This window comes from Neopsephotus bourkii, unplaced genomic scaffold (assembly GCF_033783945.1).
Source record: "Neopsephotus bourkii isolate Nb327-2 ecotype Australia unplaced genomic scaffold, CSIRO-AGI_Nbou_v1 NB_730, whole genome shotgun sequence".
Lineage (NCBI taxonomy): Eukaryota > Metazoa > Chordata > Aves > Psittaciformes > Psittacidae > Neopsephotus > Neopsephotus bourkii.
In genome coordinates this window covers 585,744-603,298 of record NW_026901228.1, presented here as the reverse complement: position 1 = coordinate 603,298, position 17,555 = coordinate 585,744, and the positions used below count along the sequence as shown (strand labels likewise).

General features: G+C 35.6%; 1 protein-coding gene across 1 annotated transcript in view; it reads left to right on the top strand.

The window, feature by feature from the left end:
• DARS1 (aspartyl-tRNA synthetase 1) overlaps positions 1-17,555 on the top strand; it is a 42,049-nt gene that overhangs the window by 6,518 nt on the left and 17,976 nt on the right. Inside the window, exons 3-7 of the mRNA XM_061354335.1 lie at positions 930-1,022; positions 6,127-6,229; positions 14,741-14,843; positions 16,026-16,106; positions 16,638-16,697. Coding sequence (XP_061210319.1) covers positions 930-1,022; positions 6,127-6,229; positions 14,741-14,843; positions 16,026-16,106; positions 16,638-16,697 — 440 coding nt within the window. The remainder of the gene's footprint in view (positions 1-929; positions 1,023-6,126; positions 6,230-14,740; positions 14,844-16,025; positions 16,107-16,637; positions 16,698-17,555) is intronic.

Below are 17,555 nucleotides of genomic sequence, written 5' to 3'. Positions count from 1 at the left end.
AAAACACATTCGGCTGGAAAAAATACAATTAAACAAGTACTTCTCAAGGAATAGTGTTATGCAGCCAGCATATTGGCAGTTCATAACTGCCCTGATTTATTTAAAAATATTTTCCTCCATAGCTTATTTTTCCTTTGCGATCCAAAATCCAGCCTTTCTGGACCATGCATTCCTATTGTTGTTTAGCTTTCTTGGGTATATAGAATTGAAAGGGTTCTTTCTGGCTTGTACAATGATAGTAGTGCTTGATCAGGTTGTCAAAGAGATTCTCCTCAAAAATACATTTTACCGGTTTTACAGAGTTATACTCTTATTGCTCCAAAACATTATTGTTTTTATCAAAATATTTTCATTTCTAATTCACATTTATTTATGTTTCTTTCTCCTCTAAACAGTAGTTACTTTACTGTGATATTCACCTTTCTACTTACTAGATACGGAGAATAGTCATGTCACCTCTGAGCCTTTGTTTTGCTGTGTCCAACATACCAACTTTCACATTGCACAGTGGAGTCGGGCAGGCATCAGTTAGCTAGCAGAAGTTCAGATTAATAACTGCAGGCAGTACAGTTGAAGTACAGGGAAATCCTATCAAAAATACTGTAGTCAGGCTGGGTTCTTCCATCCGTGAACTACAGCAAGTCTTGCTTTTATTTTAGTGCAGTTTGACCCTGCTGTATATGTCAAACCATAAACTTGAACCAATTTAAAACTACTTGATCAAGTACAATACCCTGAGAAAGGAAATGCCATCTTGTGTATTTTCAGTGCGTCTGTTATCCTGTAGATACAAAAAATGTTTTCAATTTATTATGTATTTTAGCAATGATGGAAAATGTCTTTGGAATCTAAAGTGAAAGATGTTTTGCTTAAAATTTATTTTAAATTGTTTTTAAGATTGTGGTGTTGTTTGTTTTTCTGTAATTCAGATAGAGTTTTGATTCAAATAAAAGACTTGACAGTGGAGAAGGCTGATGAAATAGTTTGGGTTCGCGGCAGAATTCATACAAGCAGAGCTAAAGGTGAGAAGCCTTCAGGCTTTTATTTCCTCATATTTTGGCTGAATGTTTATTTTGTTGTCATGACCTGTTAGTTATGTCTTGCATACCAGAAAACTTTACAACCTGGTTACTCAGTGTTTACTTTGATTGGTTATTTTCTTTTTTTAGCACCTCTCTTTTCCCAAGAGGGGAAAAGGAAATTTTGTTTTCAGCTGAGTGTAAGTAGGGTATTTTAGTAAAAGTGAATTTTAGTTTTATCATATTACTAAATAATGTGTAGGCAATTATAAAAGGAATTTAAAAATATAGTCATTCTTCTTTGGGTGTTAACAGTTGTGAGATAAAACAGTTAAAACTTCTACTGTAAAACGTACTTTTAGTATAAACGTATCAGCTGTCAGGCCATATTTATCCTGCTGCATATGAGTATTTTCACTATACCTTTTCTTCGACAGGAAGCAAAAATCTGTGTTAAAATTTCAGAATTTTTACTTTCACTTACCAGTATCTGGTTATACCTATTTGAACTTCAAATAAACATCATCTTTACAAGACAAAGGGAAAATCTTTTTATAGGTTCTGAGTGGTGTGGGCTGTCATACTTGGCTCTTTGACAGCCATATTTCTTCCCTGGAATCAGAAGTTCTCTCTGAAGATCAGTTTGCCATATACAAACTTAAATAGGCTTTGGCCTTTTCAGTTGACATCAGATGCTGACAACTGTTGTACTAGTTTCAGTTACGTTTGGCAGTTCTGTAATGAGATATAAATACCTTGTCTTCCCAAGATTGAATGAAAAGAGCATAAAGAAATTTTCTTCACAAATGAAACTTAATTATAGTCTCAGAACTGAAACTAAAGCAAATTGGGGGCAAGAATCCATTACAGAATATTGTCACAGATACCAGATTAATTTTTATTTTTGAGGCTTCATTAAAAATAAAATAAGTCCCTCTTAATGTGTCTGTCCTGCAGTCAGTTAAGGAACTGCATGTAAATGTATACATATAATGCAAATTTTAGTTTGTATGAGAATCTTTACATTTAGGAAGTCTTCTGTGATTTCCTCAATAGTTCTGTAGTGGGGTCTTACATGGAAATGTCTCTTTGCTATTTATAGAAGCCATCAACCCTAAAAGGTGTGAAAGCCTCGGTCATTACAACTTCAAGTTGTTCATAGAATCATAAAATAGTTAGGGTTGGAATGGACCTTAAGATCATCAAGTTTCAACCCCCCTGCCATAGGCAGGGACACCTCGCACTAAACCATCTCACTCAAGGCTTCGTCCAGCCTGGTCTTGAACACTGCCAGGGTTGGATCATTCAAAACCTCCCTGGGCAACTTATTCAGACAGGAGATACTCTGTAATTTTAATATTAACATCAGTATATGAATAAGGGTATCCTTGTGGCTTTTTCTTTTGTGGCTGTAGGAAGAATTCAGACTATTAACAGAACTTAGTATTATTAAACACAGGTGTTGTGTCTGTGCAGACCTTTAAAACAACATAAAGCTCAGTAGCTGTTAATTACTCTCTCTGTATTGTGTTTATATACAGTACCTTGCATGATATATGCACTTCAATCAGAGTAATATGTATGTAACATGGCAATATTAGCTTACAAGAAGCTGATTGTCATCCTTCACCTTTGACCTCAAGAAAGACTATCATTTCTCATGAAATAAGTGCTTAATTTCAAAACCCTTTCACACAGCCTGATGAATGAAAGCAAAGGAGTTTATTATGGGCATGAAGCATTCTCAATTTATTGATTGTGTTTCTTGTTCCCTCTTGGTCTGACAACACAGAACAATTCTGACATTCAGGAAATGCCATACCCTTGTTTACATAATCTTTGGGGGAAAGAGTCTTTCAAGAAAAGCAAATGTTTAAGAGTAAAAAGTAGTATTAGGCTTTCCCACACACATCAAGGTGCTATTCCTACCATTATGGAAAGGAAAGTCTTGCAGGAAGAAGGAAAATCTTATGCAAAAATAGCTTTAGTTTTTCTCAGAAGCTCGGATTTGACTTCTAAATAACCAACATACCCTTTATTTAATTCTGTCCAGTTCTGACCAATAAAGCAAAAACACTGAATTTGAACAACTGCAGCATCCAGCTGTCTCATATAGCAAGCCACTCATGAAATCTGATGGAAATTAACTGAAGGATATGTAAAGAATGGGGTGTTGGGAATTTCTGTGGGTTGTACTGAAATTAAAGTGCTTGAGGCCCTGTGGTTTTTATAATACATTGAATAAATGTTGTATCTGGCTTTATTTTGAAGCCAGCCTAAGCTACTGTTTGCTTTTATCATTGAAAAGCAGTTGGGAAATCAGCCTGGGTTCTGCCAGGCAGATGGCACTTGAGCAGTATGTTAGTCTGGAACTTGGTTCTGGTTTATGAATGCAGAGGTTTATAAAACATGAAGTAGTATATCTGAAAATTAAGAGTACCACCAAGAGCAAATTTTATAATAAACCATATACCTTTTTCACTTTGCTGGCAGATGTCTGTAACTAGCAATGTATTAATTTGTATACCCAAACATTTTCTACTCTTTATACAAATTCCTTCCTTACATCCTTTTTTCTTGAAAGGTCTTGTGTCATTTGGTACTCACATACAAGGAAGGAAATGGATTCCTTCTTGGTTTTATGGCTTTATTTGATGGGATTCTCTGTGTGGGGTTTTCTCTTATTTGTTCAGTGACTAAAAGTTCCTTGCATTAGACTGAGTCAGATCTTTTTAAGCAAATTTCTTTTGAAGTTTTTAATCTTTTTGAGCAGTCTTGCAGCACAGTGTTGATTTGTTTTATAGAATATTAGAGTAGTTTACTGTTTAACGTGAGTAAATTTGGTCTTACACTTTTCACTTAAATGCCACGTAAATATTCTGAAATACGTGGGAGAACATCCCATAAACCCTCTCCCCCCCCCCTTTTTTTTCCCCTCCCTCACTCTGATACTTCTTTTTTTCCGCCTCTTGATCTGAAAAGGCATCTAATCATAAAGTAAATTTGATTATGGCTTGCCTTTTTGATACTTTATTTTGCATGCCTTTTGCTCTTTTGGGAAAAGTTCTGTTTCCTCCTATAATCTTTGTAACTGTGATATTTTCACTACCTCTGTCAGTGAGTGTTTGATCATTTATCTTCCGTTTGATTAGAAATACTTATATTCTGCAAAACATCCTTTTTCTTCATGAAAACAACTACTGTTACTCATGACAAAAAGATTTGAGTCCTTTTATTATGTAGATACTGATCAGACTTCTGGCTTTTGGGATTAAGTACAGCTTCCAAACTTTTGCTTCTGATTATAGTATGATAGCAGGTCCCTCAATTTATTTCACTGTCTTCTTCTTAAATATTTAATAGTTGAATGACATTGTAGCTGTCTGCAGCTGCGTATTTTTTATTTGAACACCTAACACATCATTGCTGAAACTTACATTTTGCTAAATTATTTGTGACAAAAATCATGGAGACAGATTTTTTTTTTTCCTAGGAAATACTGTATCAAACTACATTCTAAGGAAGAAATACTGAGATGTCACTGATGTGAGATATGACTAGCTTACCCAAAGAAACAGTGTATTGTGTCCTATGGAAGAATTGTGTTTGATTTGTTGACTTGCTGGATCTGAAACACAGCCTGTGCTTTTCTAATTTAAATCTGTGGTTTAATGTTTGCCTGCAAGAAATATGTACATCCATACTGTATTAGCTTCTTTACTTAGATATTGTAGCCTCTGGATTACAGAAATAGCTCTGTTTTCTGAAAATAAGGAATTAATTTTTTTTGCATTTCTGAAATCACAGTCATAGGAAAAGCTTAGTTATTTTCGGTACTTATAATCTTGTTTTTTAACAATATTTTGTACTAGTTTTATATGTTTGCTTTTATTTCCATCAGATTGTTTGCCAGATGTTCTGCATTTTATCTTCTGATACTGTTTAAATTCTCTGCAGCTATGTGTCAGGAATGGTGATCTACATAATTACAAATGAAAACTGCAACTGGCTTTTCAGTTTCAGTGTTCAAGTTAGATACATGTTGATTTTAATGTTTGATAATCTAAGTCAACAATAACTGGGAAATAGCTGTTTGTAACAAAGCTTCTGGCTTCTTCCTATTCTTACCATTTAATGGGAACGTTATAATGTTATGAGTCAGAACATGGAATTAAAATTACATTGATACATTTTATCAGATACTGGTACAACAATGAAGTGTTTTTTGTTAATTTCTCTCTCTGAGGATGAAGCATTTAAAATCACTGTATTTCCTTAAATCTGTGTTAAAGAGTAAATGGTTATTAGAGATGTGAAGAGTAATATGAAATGATTGTTAACTGCCAGCTAAACAGATTAGAAAGAGGTTTGTTGACTTGGAAATACACATTTTAGAAGTCAACAAAGTGTAATATGTTCTTTGTAAATTATTATTAATTCCTATTAGCTTCTTTTTCCTTAAGATGTTCATTAATAAATTGCTTTTACAAGAATTTTTAATTGGATCTTTTAGGTTCTTGTCATTCACCAGAATCAATACTCCTGTTGTTCCCTTCATTCTGAATGTGTGGCGTATTACAGAATGAACATTGTTGGTTTAGTCTCTGTGGTGCAAAATCAAGCCTGTTTCTCTCAGAGGGGCTTTGTAGAGTGAACTCTACAGCTTTAATTTGGGAAGATGAGAAAAAAATTCTTTTAAAATAATGTTGAGTTGAAGTAGTTGTAAGCAAAGCAAAAGGGGAAAGTATAGTTTACTTCTTGCAGTTGAAGAACAATGGGTATTTTAAAAGTCAGGATTTCTAGTTTTTATTTTGCCTAGATATTATTTCTCTTGGAAGGTTTATGTTATTTTTAGAAAATGTCCATTCACATGTTTATAGATGTAAGGCAGAATTATTTGATTTACATCAATATTTGGGGGGTGTGTGTACACACACTGACTAGTTTGGTGTAGCTACTGGGTGGTGGCAGTGATGAGGGGGATAGATAAAACCCCCTACTTAAAATTTCAGCTTACTAGTGAGGTAGTAAAGCATTTTTTTCTCATTCACAAAGACCTCAAGTAACTTGTCCTTAATACACCTGCGTTGTTTTCCTTTGTATTCAGGGAAGCAGTGCTTCTTAGTCCTGCGTCAGCAGCAGTTTAATATCCAGGCTCTTGTGGCTGTGGGACAGCATGCAAGCAAGCAGATGGTAAAGTTTGCTGCCAAGTAAGTAAGCAATTATATCCTGTTGTCAGAGTAAACAATGGTGGGAACCAGGACTCCCAGGGGTTGGGACCATTTTCACACATTAACATCAATGCTTCGTTTGTTTTAAAATGTAGTTATTTAAATTGTCAGCTCTCTACAGCATTGAATACATTACACTGACAAAAGATAAAATAGAGAACAGGCTTGAAATTCATTCTGAACTGCTGAAGCAGCGTTCTTTCACCATAGACAACCTACATTTACTTTCAAGCTGGCTAACAAAAAGTCTGGCGAACTGAGCTTAGTGGGACACTTCATTCTGTGCGTGGTGCTTGTGTATGTCTGCACATGTTCAGGGTTTTTATTCTACAAGACGTGCAGTGTAGTAGCAAGTTTTGTAGCAAGAACTGACATGGAGAAGTTCCATACTGCAAGTTGTAGAACGAAGACTAGCTTCTGTGCACTGAATTAATCTTATTTACACCTTATTTTTTGGCACTAGAATGTTTAAGGAGAGATATAAGTTATTTATTTAAATATTGGGGGAGGGTAATAGGTAGGCTTACCAGTTAAACAAGTGTTTGTTGCTGTAATTTAAATTCAGTTATTTGGTTTATTTTGCTCTTAAAGATAAAAAATTACCTTCCTCTAATGCTTGCCTCAAGTTTGTTGCTTTTACGTTGTTCAGTACTGAATATGCTAGCATGATAAAGGTATTCTTATAGTAGAGATTTTAATCATGTATGTCTGCTTGTTCACAAATAGAAATGTGGATCAGTTCAGTACAATAATATGTTTAACATGTGGCACTTGAGTTGCTTCTGTGTAGTTCTTGGCATTACTCTCATGTCTGGGAAGGGAGCCCCCACTAATTAGCTGCAAAAGTGCTATAGCCTTCAACCTTCAATATGTCAGGGAAAGGAGGGATTCATTATAGTACAGACTTCCAGAAGCCAAGTTAAAAAGGTTAGGATAATGCTTCTGCTGTTGAGATTCAAGGCAATGGGAAAACAGAACCAGCAGTGTTTGTTGTTTGGCGATGCTTAGCATTGGTAGTGCCAGTGTGGAACATGCTGTTTACAGGTGTTTGTGAGCCAAAGTGTAGTGTTTTGTTTCTTCATGAAATAGTTTGTTCTCTCCGGTGCTTAGAATCTTTGAAAAGAATTAAGTGTATAATCTACTTGTTCCCTAATTCATCTCCCGCTAACCTACCAACAGTCTGCCTGTACTCTCTCAACAAGGTTGTGTTACGAAACAGTGAAACAAATACTACAGTTCTGATGCTCACTCTCCTATTATCAAGTTCTCTCCAACATCTCTCTTTTTCAGTTTTTCTTTGGAGTTCTTTCCTCTACAACTGAATTTCTTAATGAGTGGCAGAACTCAGTGGTTAGGAGCTCATGAAAGGGAAGAAGGGAAGAGTTGTAAGAGTTGTAGGAGCTCCATGGAACTTGTAGGAGTTCCATGATTTTTTCTTTTTTTTTTTTTTTTTTTTTTTGTGTGTGTGTGTGTGTATCAACTTATTTTTTTTTACTCCATTTTCTGTCAGGTTAGTGATTAAAAGTAGATCATAGAAGTCCAAAGCTAACAAGGAGTGGTAAATGGGGGAGAAGGCTATCTGGAAAGAGTAGAGGGCAAAGCTCCTCTCTTCTGGCAGCAGTGAGCTGTTAAATCAGATGGAACCTCATCCTTTGGTTCTTTCCAGTTCCCTGTCATCTCCCCACTTTTCTTGACAGACCTGAGTAGGCAGACTCATGTTTGTGCTGTATTTTGACTTTTCATTCTGCTCTTTTTTGTGACAGCATTTGCTAGCTGTATCCTGATACTTCAGCCTCTCTTAATTTGTAGCATGCATGTCTTATGAATTACTTGTGCTTCTGAAATAGAATCATAGAAAATGCTTGTATGTTTATCATCACATTCTTTGAATGATACATCATTCTCTGCTGCAGCCCTCTGGGTTTTCTTCTGGGGTTTGCTTTTGTTTTGACACCATCAGTGCAATCATTTATCATGATTCCTTCCCACCAACAAACATTTCATTAATATCCTGCCATGCTGTTACTTTTTCCAGTGCTTTAACTTCTACAATTTTGTCTGATGTTGCCAATGGAGCTGCCTTGTCTCCTTCAGAAGCTGATGCTGTTCCCTGACTTGTGCACTTGTTGTCTCTGTGCCAGTAACACCTGAAGCACAGCAACAGTACGTGCTTTGTCTTCGGGCACTTTCCTGCTAGTTTTCACCTGCTGTGGAATAAAGCCATTGTTACTAGTAGATGAGACTGGTCTTAGATGTCTAAAAATAACTGTACTGTTTTTCTGCCTTTCTCAGTGTCTTTTTCCATCCTCTCCTTTTGTTTCTGATACATTAAATGAGGAGACACACATTTATTGATGAAAACATTTAACTTAAAAACCTTACATTTCATTAAATTTTTTTAGCTAAACGTTTTCACTGGTAGCCCGTAAATTTTATTTTTCATGTGCTACTTTATCGTATTTGGATACTGGGTCCAAAATGTTCTTTAAAATACTTTGTGAGATTCTGGATATTCAATTTTTAATGAGAACTGATTAAATCATGAGCATTTTTTCTACTAACTTTCATAAATAATAAACAAACCAGTTCCTCTTTTAGATATTGGCACATGGAAACCAAGAACTTTCATAACCTTCTGTGGTCTAGAAACATTCTTATACTAATTATCTCCATTGTCATAAGAATGTGAGTTCTTTTTAGTAAAACATTCTTAATACTGGTTTAACTCAATTTTAGAAAGAAATTTCTGTGAGTTACTCTATGAAAATTTCCTAGTTGAACTTCTAGAACATGCATAGTCAACAACATAGAGCCACTGGAGATACTGGATTGGCAGTTATGGAGTCTTTCATCAGAAAAAAAAACACAGCCTAGTCCTGCAATGGATGCTGTATAAGAGAAAGAGTTGTCTCTGTCAGCCAGTAGAGGTAACAAGTGATGCAGTTAGTAATTTATCAACCTGCTTTTTTTCTGCAGTGTATTGGGTGTGGTTGGGTTTAGTTTTCTTTACCTTTCTTTTTTTCAGATCAGCGTTAAGCCTCCTCCTTTATCCCCCCATAGCCATGTCATATGATTTAGCAGTTGTGAGAGGTGGTTAACAGATTCTAATTTAGCTGCCCAAACATAGTGCCCTCAGGAAGTAACTTGGTGGCTCTTTATAGAGGCTAGAGAATGGAAATTCGGGGGGGGGGGGGGGGGGGGAGGAGAGGAAAGATAGGTAAGCATTTCTGAAAATACTTCTCAGTGTAGAAAAATACACATAAGTTCATCAGCTAGATAAATTGGTAATACTAGGAAAACTGCTGCTATTTTCTTTATCCATTTCTGTTTAACTTTTATATCAGTGATCTGGAAGAAAATGTTAAATCGCAGCTGTTCACAGAAATTGGAATGGTAAAATGGGGACTAAGAGTATGTAGTAACCAGGGTTCATTTAGAATAATTGCTTTGTCTCTCCTCAGTGTGCATTGTGTATCTTTGTGATTAGTTCAGATTCTGTGTATGTTCAGGATTAATACGTAGGAAAGTAAGTGATGAGAAATGTAAGATAACTGATTTAACAGGAGTCCACATGGTTCTCTCACCTACTATACTAGGAGGTTTGAGTTTTGAAAAAGAGGACTAAAATGCCATTAATGCAGTATATGCCAGTTATTAGACTATTTCTGGAATATTTTGGCCACTTTTGTTATCTTGGAATATATGTCGAATTGGAAAAGGTTGATGGTGAAGCTGCAAGATGAAATGATATGCAGTCGGGCAGATCTGCTTTCCTGTGAGACTAAAGAAAACTCCCGATTCTATTGAAGGGATTTTAGTGATGCAAATTCCAGTCTGATGGTATCTATGCAAGAAGATTTTCTGCCTGTGGAGGGTTCTTTGCGTTGCAGATACAAAGGTATGACAAGATGCAGTGAACAGAAGCTGCAGCTAGGTAGGGAAAGGGAAATAAAGTGCCTTTTTTATTTATTTTCCCTCAATACAAATGATTAAAAATATGTAGTGAATTTTGCTACTTAAGATCTTTAAAAGAAGATAGATTTTACAGTTGCTCTTAACTGAGTTGAGTATAAAATGTTCATACTTTCAATTATTTACAAAGTGAACTAATTTTTCCAAAGTAAACTCTTTATTACCTTCAACTTTCACTGACATTCAGATAAAGAATAATTGATTATTGTTTTATAACAATTGTTTTAGTATTTTTAGGTTTAATAGTGGATAAATACAATAATTTGTGTAATCTGCTTACAGAAACACACTGTTAAAAAAAACAACAAGAAAATTTCTGAACAAGTATAGATGATTCTATGAAGTAAAACATTTTCTACGTAAAGTCTATAAATAACCAAGTTTCTTTCAGTTCTTCAGACTTCTGATCAAGAAAATGTGGATTGTGATACACTTAGGGAGGCCCACATGGGGTTCAGCTTGCAACACGAAGCTGTTGATGAAAGATGTTGTCATACAGACTACAATAATGCAATCCTGTGGTTAAAAGAGAAAGTCTTGGCTAACAGACCTGCAGATAATTAAGAGGGACATAAGGCATCTAGTGGACATTTTAGTAACTATAGTCTTGATTTTTTGAAAGAAATGTTATATTTAAAGAAGCTATGCAGAGGAATCTTTTAGCATTGGACTTTATTACTAAACAAATATTATGAAATGTAAACATGTCATCTGTCCTAGTGCATCATGCATCATGCATCTAATTTAGTTGCTGGTCCTTTGTAATATTAATTACAGTTAAAAATACTGTTGTCTTGAATGGAAATGTTGATAGCTTTGGCGTGCATTCCTGGTACTTGTTCACTTTTTGTTTGTTTGGGGATTTTTGTTAGCCAGGGGATTTTCATCAAAAAATCACCTAGATTACTTAGTCTGCTGCTGTGGAGAACAGTTTGATATAGTTACTAGCATTCAATTAAAGCATCTTGTTTCTTCTTGTAACTTGAACTGAAATAACCATTTACAGTATAATTCTTGGAATTCCCTGTTGAGATCAAAGCAACACCTTCTAGGTTTTCATAGTTTAGATATGATGCATGAACTTCTACTTCCATACCGGATTAAATATGTAGTCTGAAGAGGAAAGGCATATTTTCTAATTATCAAGTGAAAGTCCAGAGTAGATGATGAATATTTGTATAAAACAAAGATGCCCATGTGCAGTAGAAAACTTGGTAGTGCTTTATGTGCCCAGGCTGTATGCATACTTGGATACAGGGATCTACATAGGTAGGAACTGAGCTGAAATACATCTTAAAATTATGTCAAATTTAATGACTGCGGGTTGTTACAGTTTTAAAGTATGCTCCAGATGAAGATGCGTACTGTTTTAAGTGCAACTCCAGCTTAGAGACAGAAAAAGCACATTTAATCACAAGTGAAAAGTTTAAGGTTCTGCTATGCAAGTTTGCAAAGCAGTATTACAGGTACAATGATGTGAAAGTCAGTTTCTGCCTGTATTTTTAAACCAGTACCATTTTACATGTCTTGAATTCTACATGTGTTCTGATCAAAGTTCTGTAATGACTTCACAAACACCAGTTCTAGTCATGGGATTGGTAATCTAATGATGAATCCATCATACAACATAATTTAACTATTATTTTTTTCTCATGGTGCAGAGAATTTGCTTCAGTAAGTTTAAAACTTTTTTTTTTTTTATTTGCTAGTACTAGTGAGAGGGTTTTTACTCAACAGATTAGAAACTTTTCAGTGAAGACACTGCTGTTCATGTCATTAGTAATCTTTTCTGGGTATTTGCCAAAATGCCAATATGAAAAAGGAGGTGGGGAAAATTAGAGGAAAACTGTTTAGGGGAAAAAAGTTAGCATAAGAGTAAAGCTTTAATTCTTTTAAACATCACCACAAGGATCATCAGGGGTCTGGAGCATCTCTTATGAGGAGAGACTGTGGGAGCTGGGCGTGTTTAGTCTAGAGGAGAGAAGACTGAGAGGGGATCTCATGAATGCATGTAAATACCTCAAAGGCGGGTGCCAGGAGGATGGTGCCAGCTCTACAGTGTTGCCTAGCAACAGGATGAGGAGCAATGGCCATAAACTAAAACACAAGAAGTTTCACCTCAACATGAGGAAGAACTTTTTGTTGACGGTTGGCAGAGCACTGGAACAGGCTGCCTAGGGAGGTTGTAGTCTCCCTCTCTGGAGACATTCAATGATATATTCTCTGTGCATTTCTTATCATCACATTCTGTTGCCTCCAAAGCATTGTATTGCTGCCTTTGTTGTTTTAAGAAGGTTTTAAGAATCATTTGCAGTAGAGTGTACTCCTAAGCACCAAGTGCCATTTCTCCTTATCTTTTTTGAATTTGTTGCCTCTGCTTAAATAATGGCGATGAATGGAGATTCACCCTTAACTAAATGAATTCTGATTTAAAGCCTACTGTCAACTTGTGCTTTGTACAAATTTAGCCATTTGTTCATTACACTGATTTGAGCAACTGGAGCTCTTTTAAAATGTAAATGCACCTGAAAAACGTACACTTCACAAATTTTATACAGTATGTGGAAATACCTAATGGTTAAGCAGTTCAAGCATGTAAAGCAGCATTGTCTGTATAACTTTCAGAGCAGCTACCAATGAGCTATATTACCTGAAAGTTATTACTGTCAAAGAAATAGTGTAATCAACTAAAATGCTCAAATTTGTCTTCTGAAACTTATTTGTAATTTACTTAATAATGATTCTGTTAGGTTTTGAGAATTTTGATGCTTGAATTTTCCACTGTTAAGTTTAATCTGGTCAGATTTTAAAAAACTTTGAGCATTTAAATTCAAAACTTATGTTGAATAACTTAAATCTGAGCTCAGCTTTATAACATCAAAAAGTTTGTCCCAAGTTAGACCAAACATCTATGTATGTTTTCTTAGGGCTGATATGGATGCTTCAGGTATACTAGAAAGTCATGCAGATAAGCAGTTACAGTTGGCGACACTTGGTGATTTGTTCTCAGCTCCTTCTGGGTCACACCACTTGAGCTTTATCAAAGAAGAAAACTTAAATTTCCCTCATCAACTAAAAGGATAAACTTTATTGTTGACCCAGGTAAATCCTACTTTAAAAATGTGAGAGGATGACTAATTCCAAACATAGATATTTCTAAAAAGAAACTTCTCAGTCCTAGAAAGTTTCTCATGTGGTTTTACTGTAGCTGTATGTACAAAAAGACTGTAGGGCTGGAATACAGAGATTTTGTTCCAAGCTCTTATACAGGCTTCCTCCAGGTGGTGCTAGACAAACTGATGCAGATACAAGTAGATTGTAGTTGCCATCAGCAGTAGCTTGTACCTGCTTGTATTCTGTCCTTACCTCCTTTAACTGGGAGTTATTGCCCCTCAGTAACACCTGCTGTGCATATAAATCTTTTATTTCACCACCCTCCAACTTAGCTGTATGGGTTTTGTGGGTTGGTTTTTACAGGGGCATGGAGAAGGGTTTAACTGAAAAAAAAAAATAGAAAAAAAAATCCAGCCTTGTAAACTTGAAGATTGTTAATTGCTCTTTGCTTTACAAGATCAGTAGTGTCCAGTGATGCCCTTGCTCACCTCTTACTGTTTGCAGTTAAATTGTGGTTCTGCTACTGTCCTGCTTTCTAAGGGCTTGTGTAGTCAAGTGACGTACATGAAGTGCTTTCCATTCGTCTCAAGAAGGCCAGAGAAATGAAAGATGAAATTAATGGTAATAGTTATTTTTCATAAAAAGGAAAGAAATATTTTCTAATATTTGGCTTTTTGTAAGCAAGCTAGCAAAGAAACAGTGAAAATGTATTTCCAGTGCGGTGAGTTTATCTGTAGAAAATCACTAGTTTCAAGTCCAGTACCTTAAATACCTAAATAAAAGCTGCTTATCCAAATCATTTTCTCACCTACGACTCTTGAGACTTTTGTTATTGTTTGCTTGTAGCACACGAACTTTATATGATATTTTTGGAAGACATTCAACAAGCAGTATAGTGTTTTAATGTACTATTAGTCACTGTTAGCAGAGAGCAATTAAGATGTCCCCTGAAATGAGAGAAATGACTTACAAGCATCTTGCTTCTTTTAGTAACAAGCCCTGTATTTTAAACAAGCTCAGACTTCCTTTGTTTGTTGCTCTGCTGGCTAAGACATGTCTTTCAGATAATTGCATCAGCTGACACATAGAAGAATGTATGTGGCCTAGAAGAAGGATGCAACTTGTCAGTTTATGTATATACACGCGAAAACTGAGTGAGCACTAAGTTTAATCATAATTCTTTCACTCCCAAGTTTTTTATCCTAGTTTGAATTTATCATGGCTGGGAGTATTTTAGCAAAGTCCTTAATTACTCAGTTATTATATATATAATAAGTAACTTTTCCTAAATCCTTAATTCTGTTTTGGTGTTCCATCAGTCCAGACAGTACATGAACTCAGTACTGAGACTGGTGCAGTGTGCAGTGAAATTTAGTAAACCTCCTATCCTATCTTTATTGACAGCATCAACAAAGAGAGCATTGTGGATGTAGAAGGCGTTGTGAGGAAAGCACATCAGAAAATTGGAGGTTGTACTCAGCAAGATGTTGAGCTTCACGTTCAAAGGGTAAATTTTGAGCAAGCGGGACACTGGTTAATTGTTTGAGAAATCATCTGTCTGGGTTGTCATTCTGCAGTCCCATACCAGAGAAACAAAACTGCTTAAAACTACAAATTCAAGTGTATCATATAAACAGGAAACATTTCTGGGTTTAAGAGATTTGACTTTTAGAATTTTCTATTTTTATCTGCCATTTGAATTACAGTACAAAGTAAAATAAATTATCTCACTGGAGCAGTTTGGGCAAGAATGCTTGTAATTCTGGATTTTTATTCATAACTGCAGCAGATACTGTAAAAAAATGTCTGATTCTTTTTAAATGCAAGTCAGAAGTTTCTTCTTTATCAGAAAGTTTCAATCTTTCCCTGAGTACAATAGAATGGAACACGTATCTCAGCAGAAGTAGAGCACTGGCTTAACAGTATAGAAGCTCTTGAAATCCGAAATTCCTATAGCTTGTGTTGTAGGGCTGGAGGAAGTGCAACTTTATAATTCGTTTAAATAGAAAGGATATTTAAACCTTTATGTAATATCCTTTTCTTCTGAAGGTTTTCAACCAAACTGTATGCCTTCAATACAGCTGAAACAGTCACCTTAAGAGTTGAGCACAATGGCTATTATAGCAGTAAAGTAAATTTTAGGTAACGGTGTTGCGGAAAATCTGCAGATTTTGAAGAAACATGTTGTAATATATGTGCAGATTATCATATGCTTGATTTTTCTGAAAGAATAGCAAATTCACTGCACTGTGACTACACTGTAAGGCAAGGTGGTTTTCATTCTCTGATTGTATTTTAGGTATCTCATGAACTTTCAGTATGAAATGGCTCTTTCAGGTATCTTTCAGATGATCTTGCTGGAATCAGAACCTGAAACTCTGTGAGATCTAATAGTTTCAGACCTGGCATTCATGCCAATAGGCTTGTCCCTCAGGCAGTGTGTACTTGCTCAACTGAGTGCTTCCCAGAAGAAAAAAAAAATCATCTTTCAACAGGAAAACAACTAAGCACTTCCAGTATTGTCATGAGAATGCACCCATGTATCTCAAGTATTTGAATAAAATCACTGTGTTATAGTTAACAGCCTATGCAAACACTGTTTCAAGTCTGTACCAGAAATATTCTTCTGGAAATCACACCTCCTTTTGAGCTGATTCTTATGCTATTTCTGTTCCTGTCTCAATTTCAGATCTATGTGATCAGTTTAGCTGAACCCCGACTGCCCTTACAGCTGGATGATGCTGTTCGGCCAGAAGTGGAAGGAGAGGAGGTGAAACTTTGTATCCTCAGATACCTTTTGTTGTCTTTGTAATTAAACAACATCATGAAATCCAGGCAACTTCCTTAATGCAGGGATTTGGGGGTTTTGTAAGGCTTGCATTTTAATTCCTTTTTGCTAACGCAGAACTGGGTTAGAAATCTCTATAGTCTTGTTACCTGCTGAACTGCAGAAGGTCAAAACCAGAGGGTTTGTAGTTTTCTGTGTATCTTCTAGACTGACCCCCTGCCCCCACAGAACTCATAGCTGGGCTCTGCCTGAGACCTCTGGGAGAAGTTAGACCTTAAGTTTTGCTGCCAGTTTCTAGAATGATCTAGAAATTCTACAGAACTTAGAAGTAGCCCTTGTTTTTTAGCCAAAGGATGTTTTTCCATGTATTTTGTTTTGTTGTTCTTAATTTTGCTTTTGGGCTTGGGATTTTGATTTGGGTTGTTTGTTTGGTTTTGGGTTTTGTTTTTTTTTGGTTGTTTAGGGTTTTTTAAGGTGTGTGTGTTCATTATGTATTTTTGTGCAACTGTTCAGGATGGAAGAGCTACTGTAAACCAAGATACAAGACTGGACAACAGAGTCATTGATCTGAGGGTAAGAAACGTGCTGTGTTGCATGCTTGCCTGCAAGTGTTTATTCTTCATATTTCTAATCTGTGAAGCAGTGAAAGTCACGGATTTGATGGAAGTGTATTGTTGGCTAGAGGAAAAATAAACAACATATTTTTCTATTTTTGAGTGACATTGTGAAAACACAGGGTTTTTTAATCCTAAATGTTCACCTTTTGTGACATTAATCAAAGAACACATATTCGTAGTTTAAAGGTGAACGTTTAGGATTTGGCATGTGACCATGTACATCTGGGCTTCTATATTTAGAAAAGTTAAGGGTTATTGAATAGGGACAATTTAGAAATGTTTCTTCTCAGATATACCTAAAAACTGTAGTAAGAGCTCAGTTTTGAAGTAGAAGATGGAAGTTTTTAATTCAGTGTTTAAAAGAGGTGCTGTAACACATCTCACAAGTGAAATTGTACCGGGCCGTGATACCAGTCTCATTCCCTTTGTTTCTTCCTTATGTTTTGCTTTTTTCTTTTCTGAAACACCTTTCTTCATTCCAGTCATAGAGACACAGTGTTCTCTGAATTCATATACCTCCCAAATATTTACTCTTTCAGAAGAGTAGCAAAAAACTATCTACTAAATCACTTACAGAACTTTCTTTTCTTGTTTTGAAATAGCAGCTAGCACTAAGCATGTAAGTAGCAAGCCATTCTTACTGACATGAGGCTTTCTGTTTTTTTCTCATATTTGGCTCTCCACAGTAAATTTTTTATTAACTTTTCATTGAATAAAGAACTTTGCTCATTTTTACAGTGTATCTAGTAGTGCATTCAAAGTTCTGCTAATGAACTCAGTGTATCAGTAGTAGTTCTTGTTATTTCAGTCTATG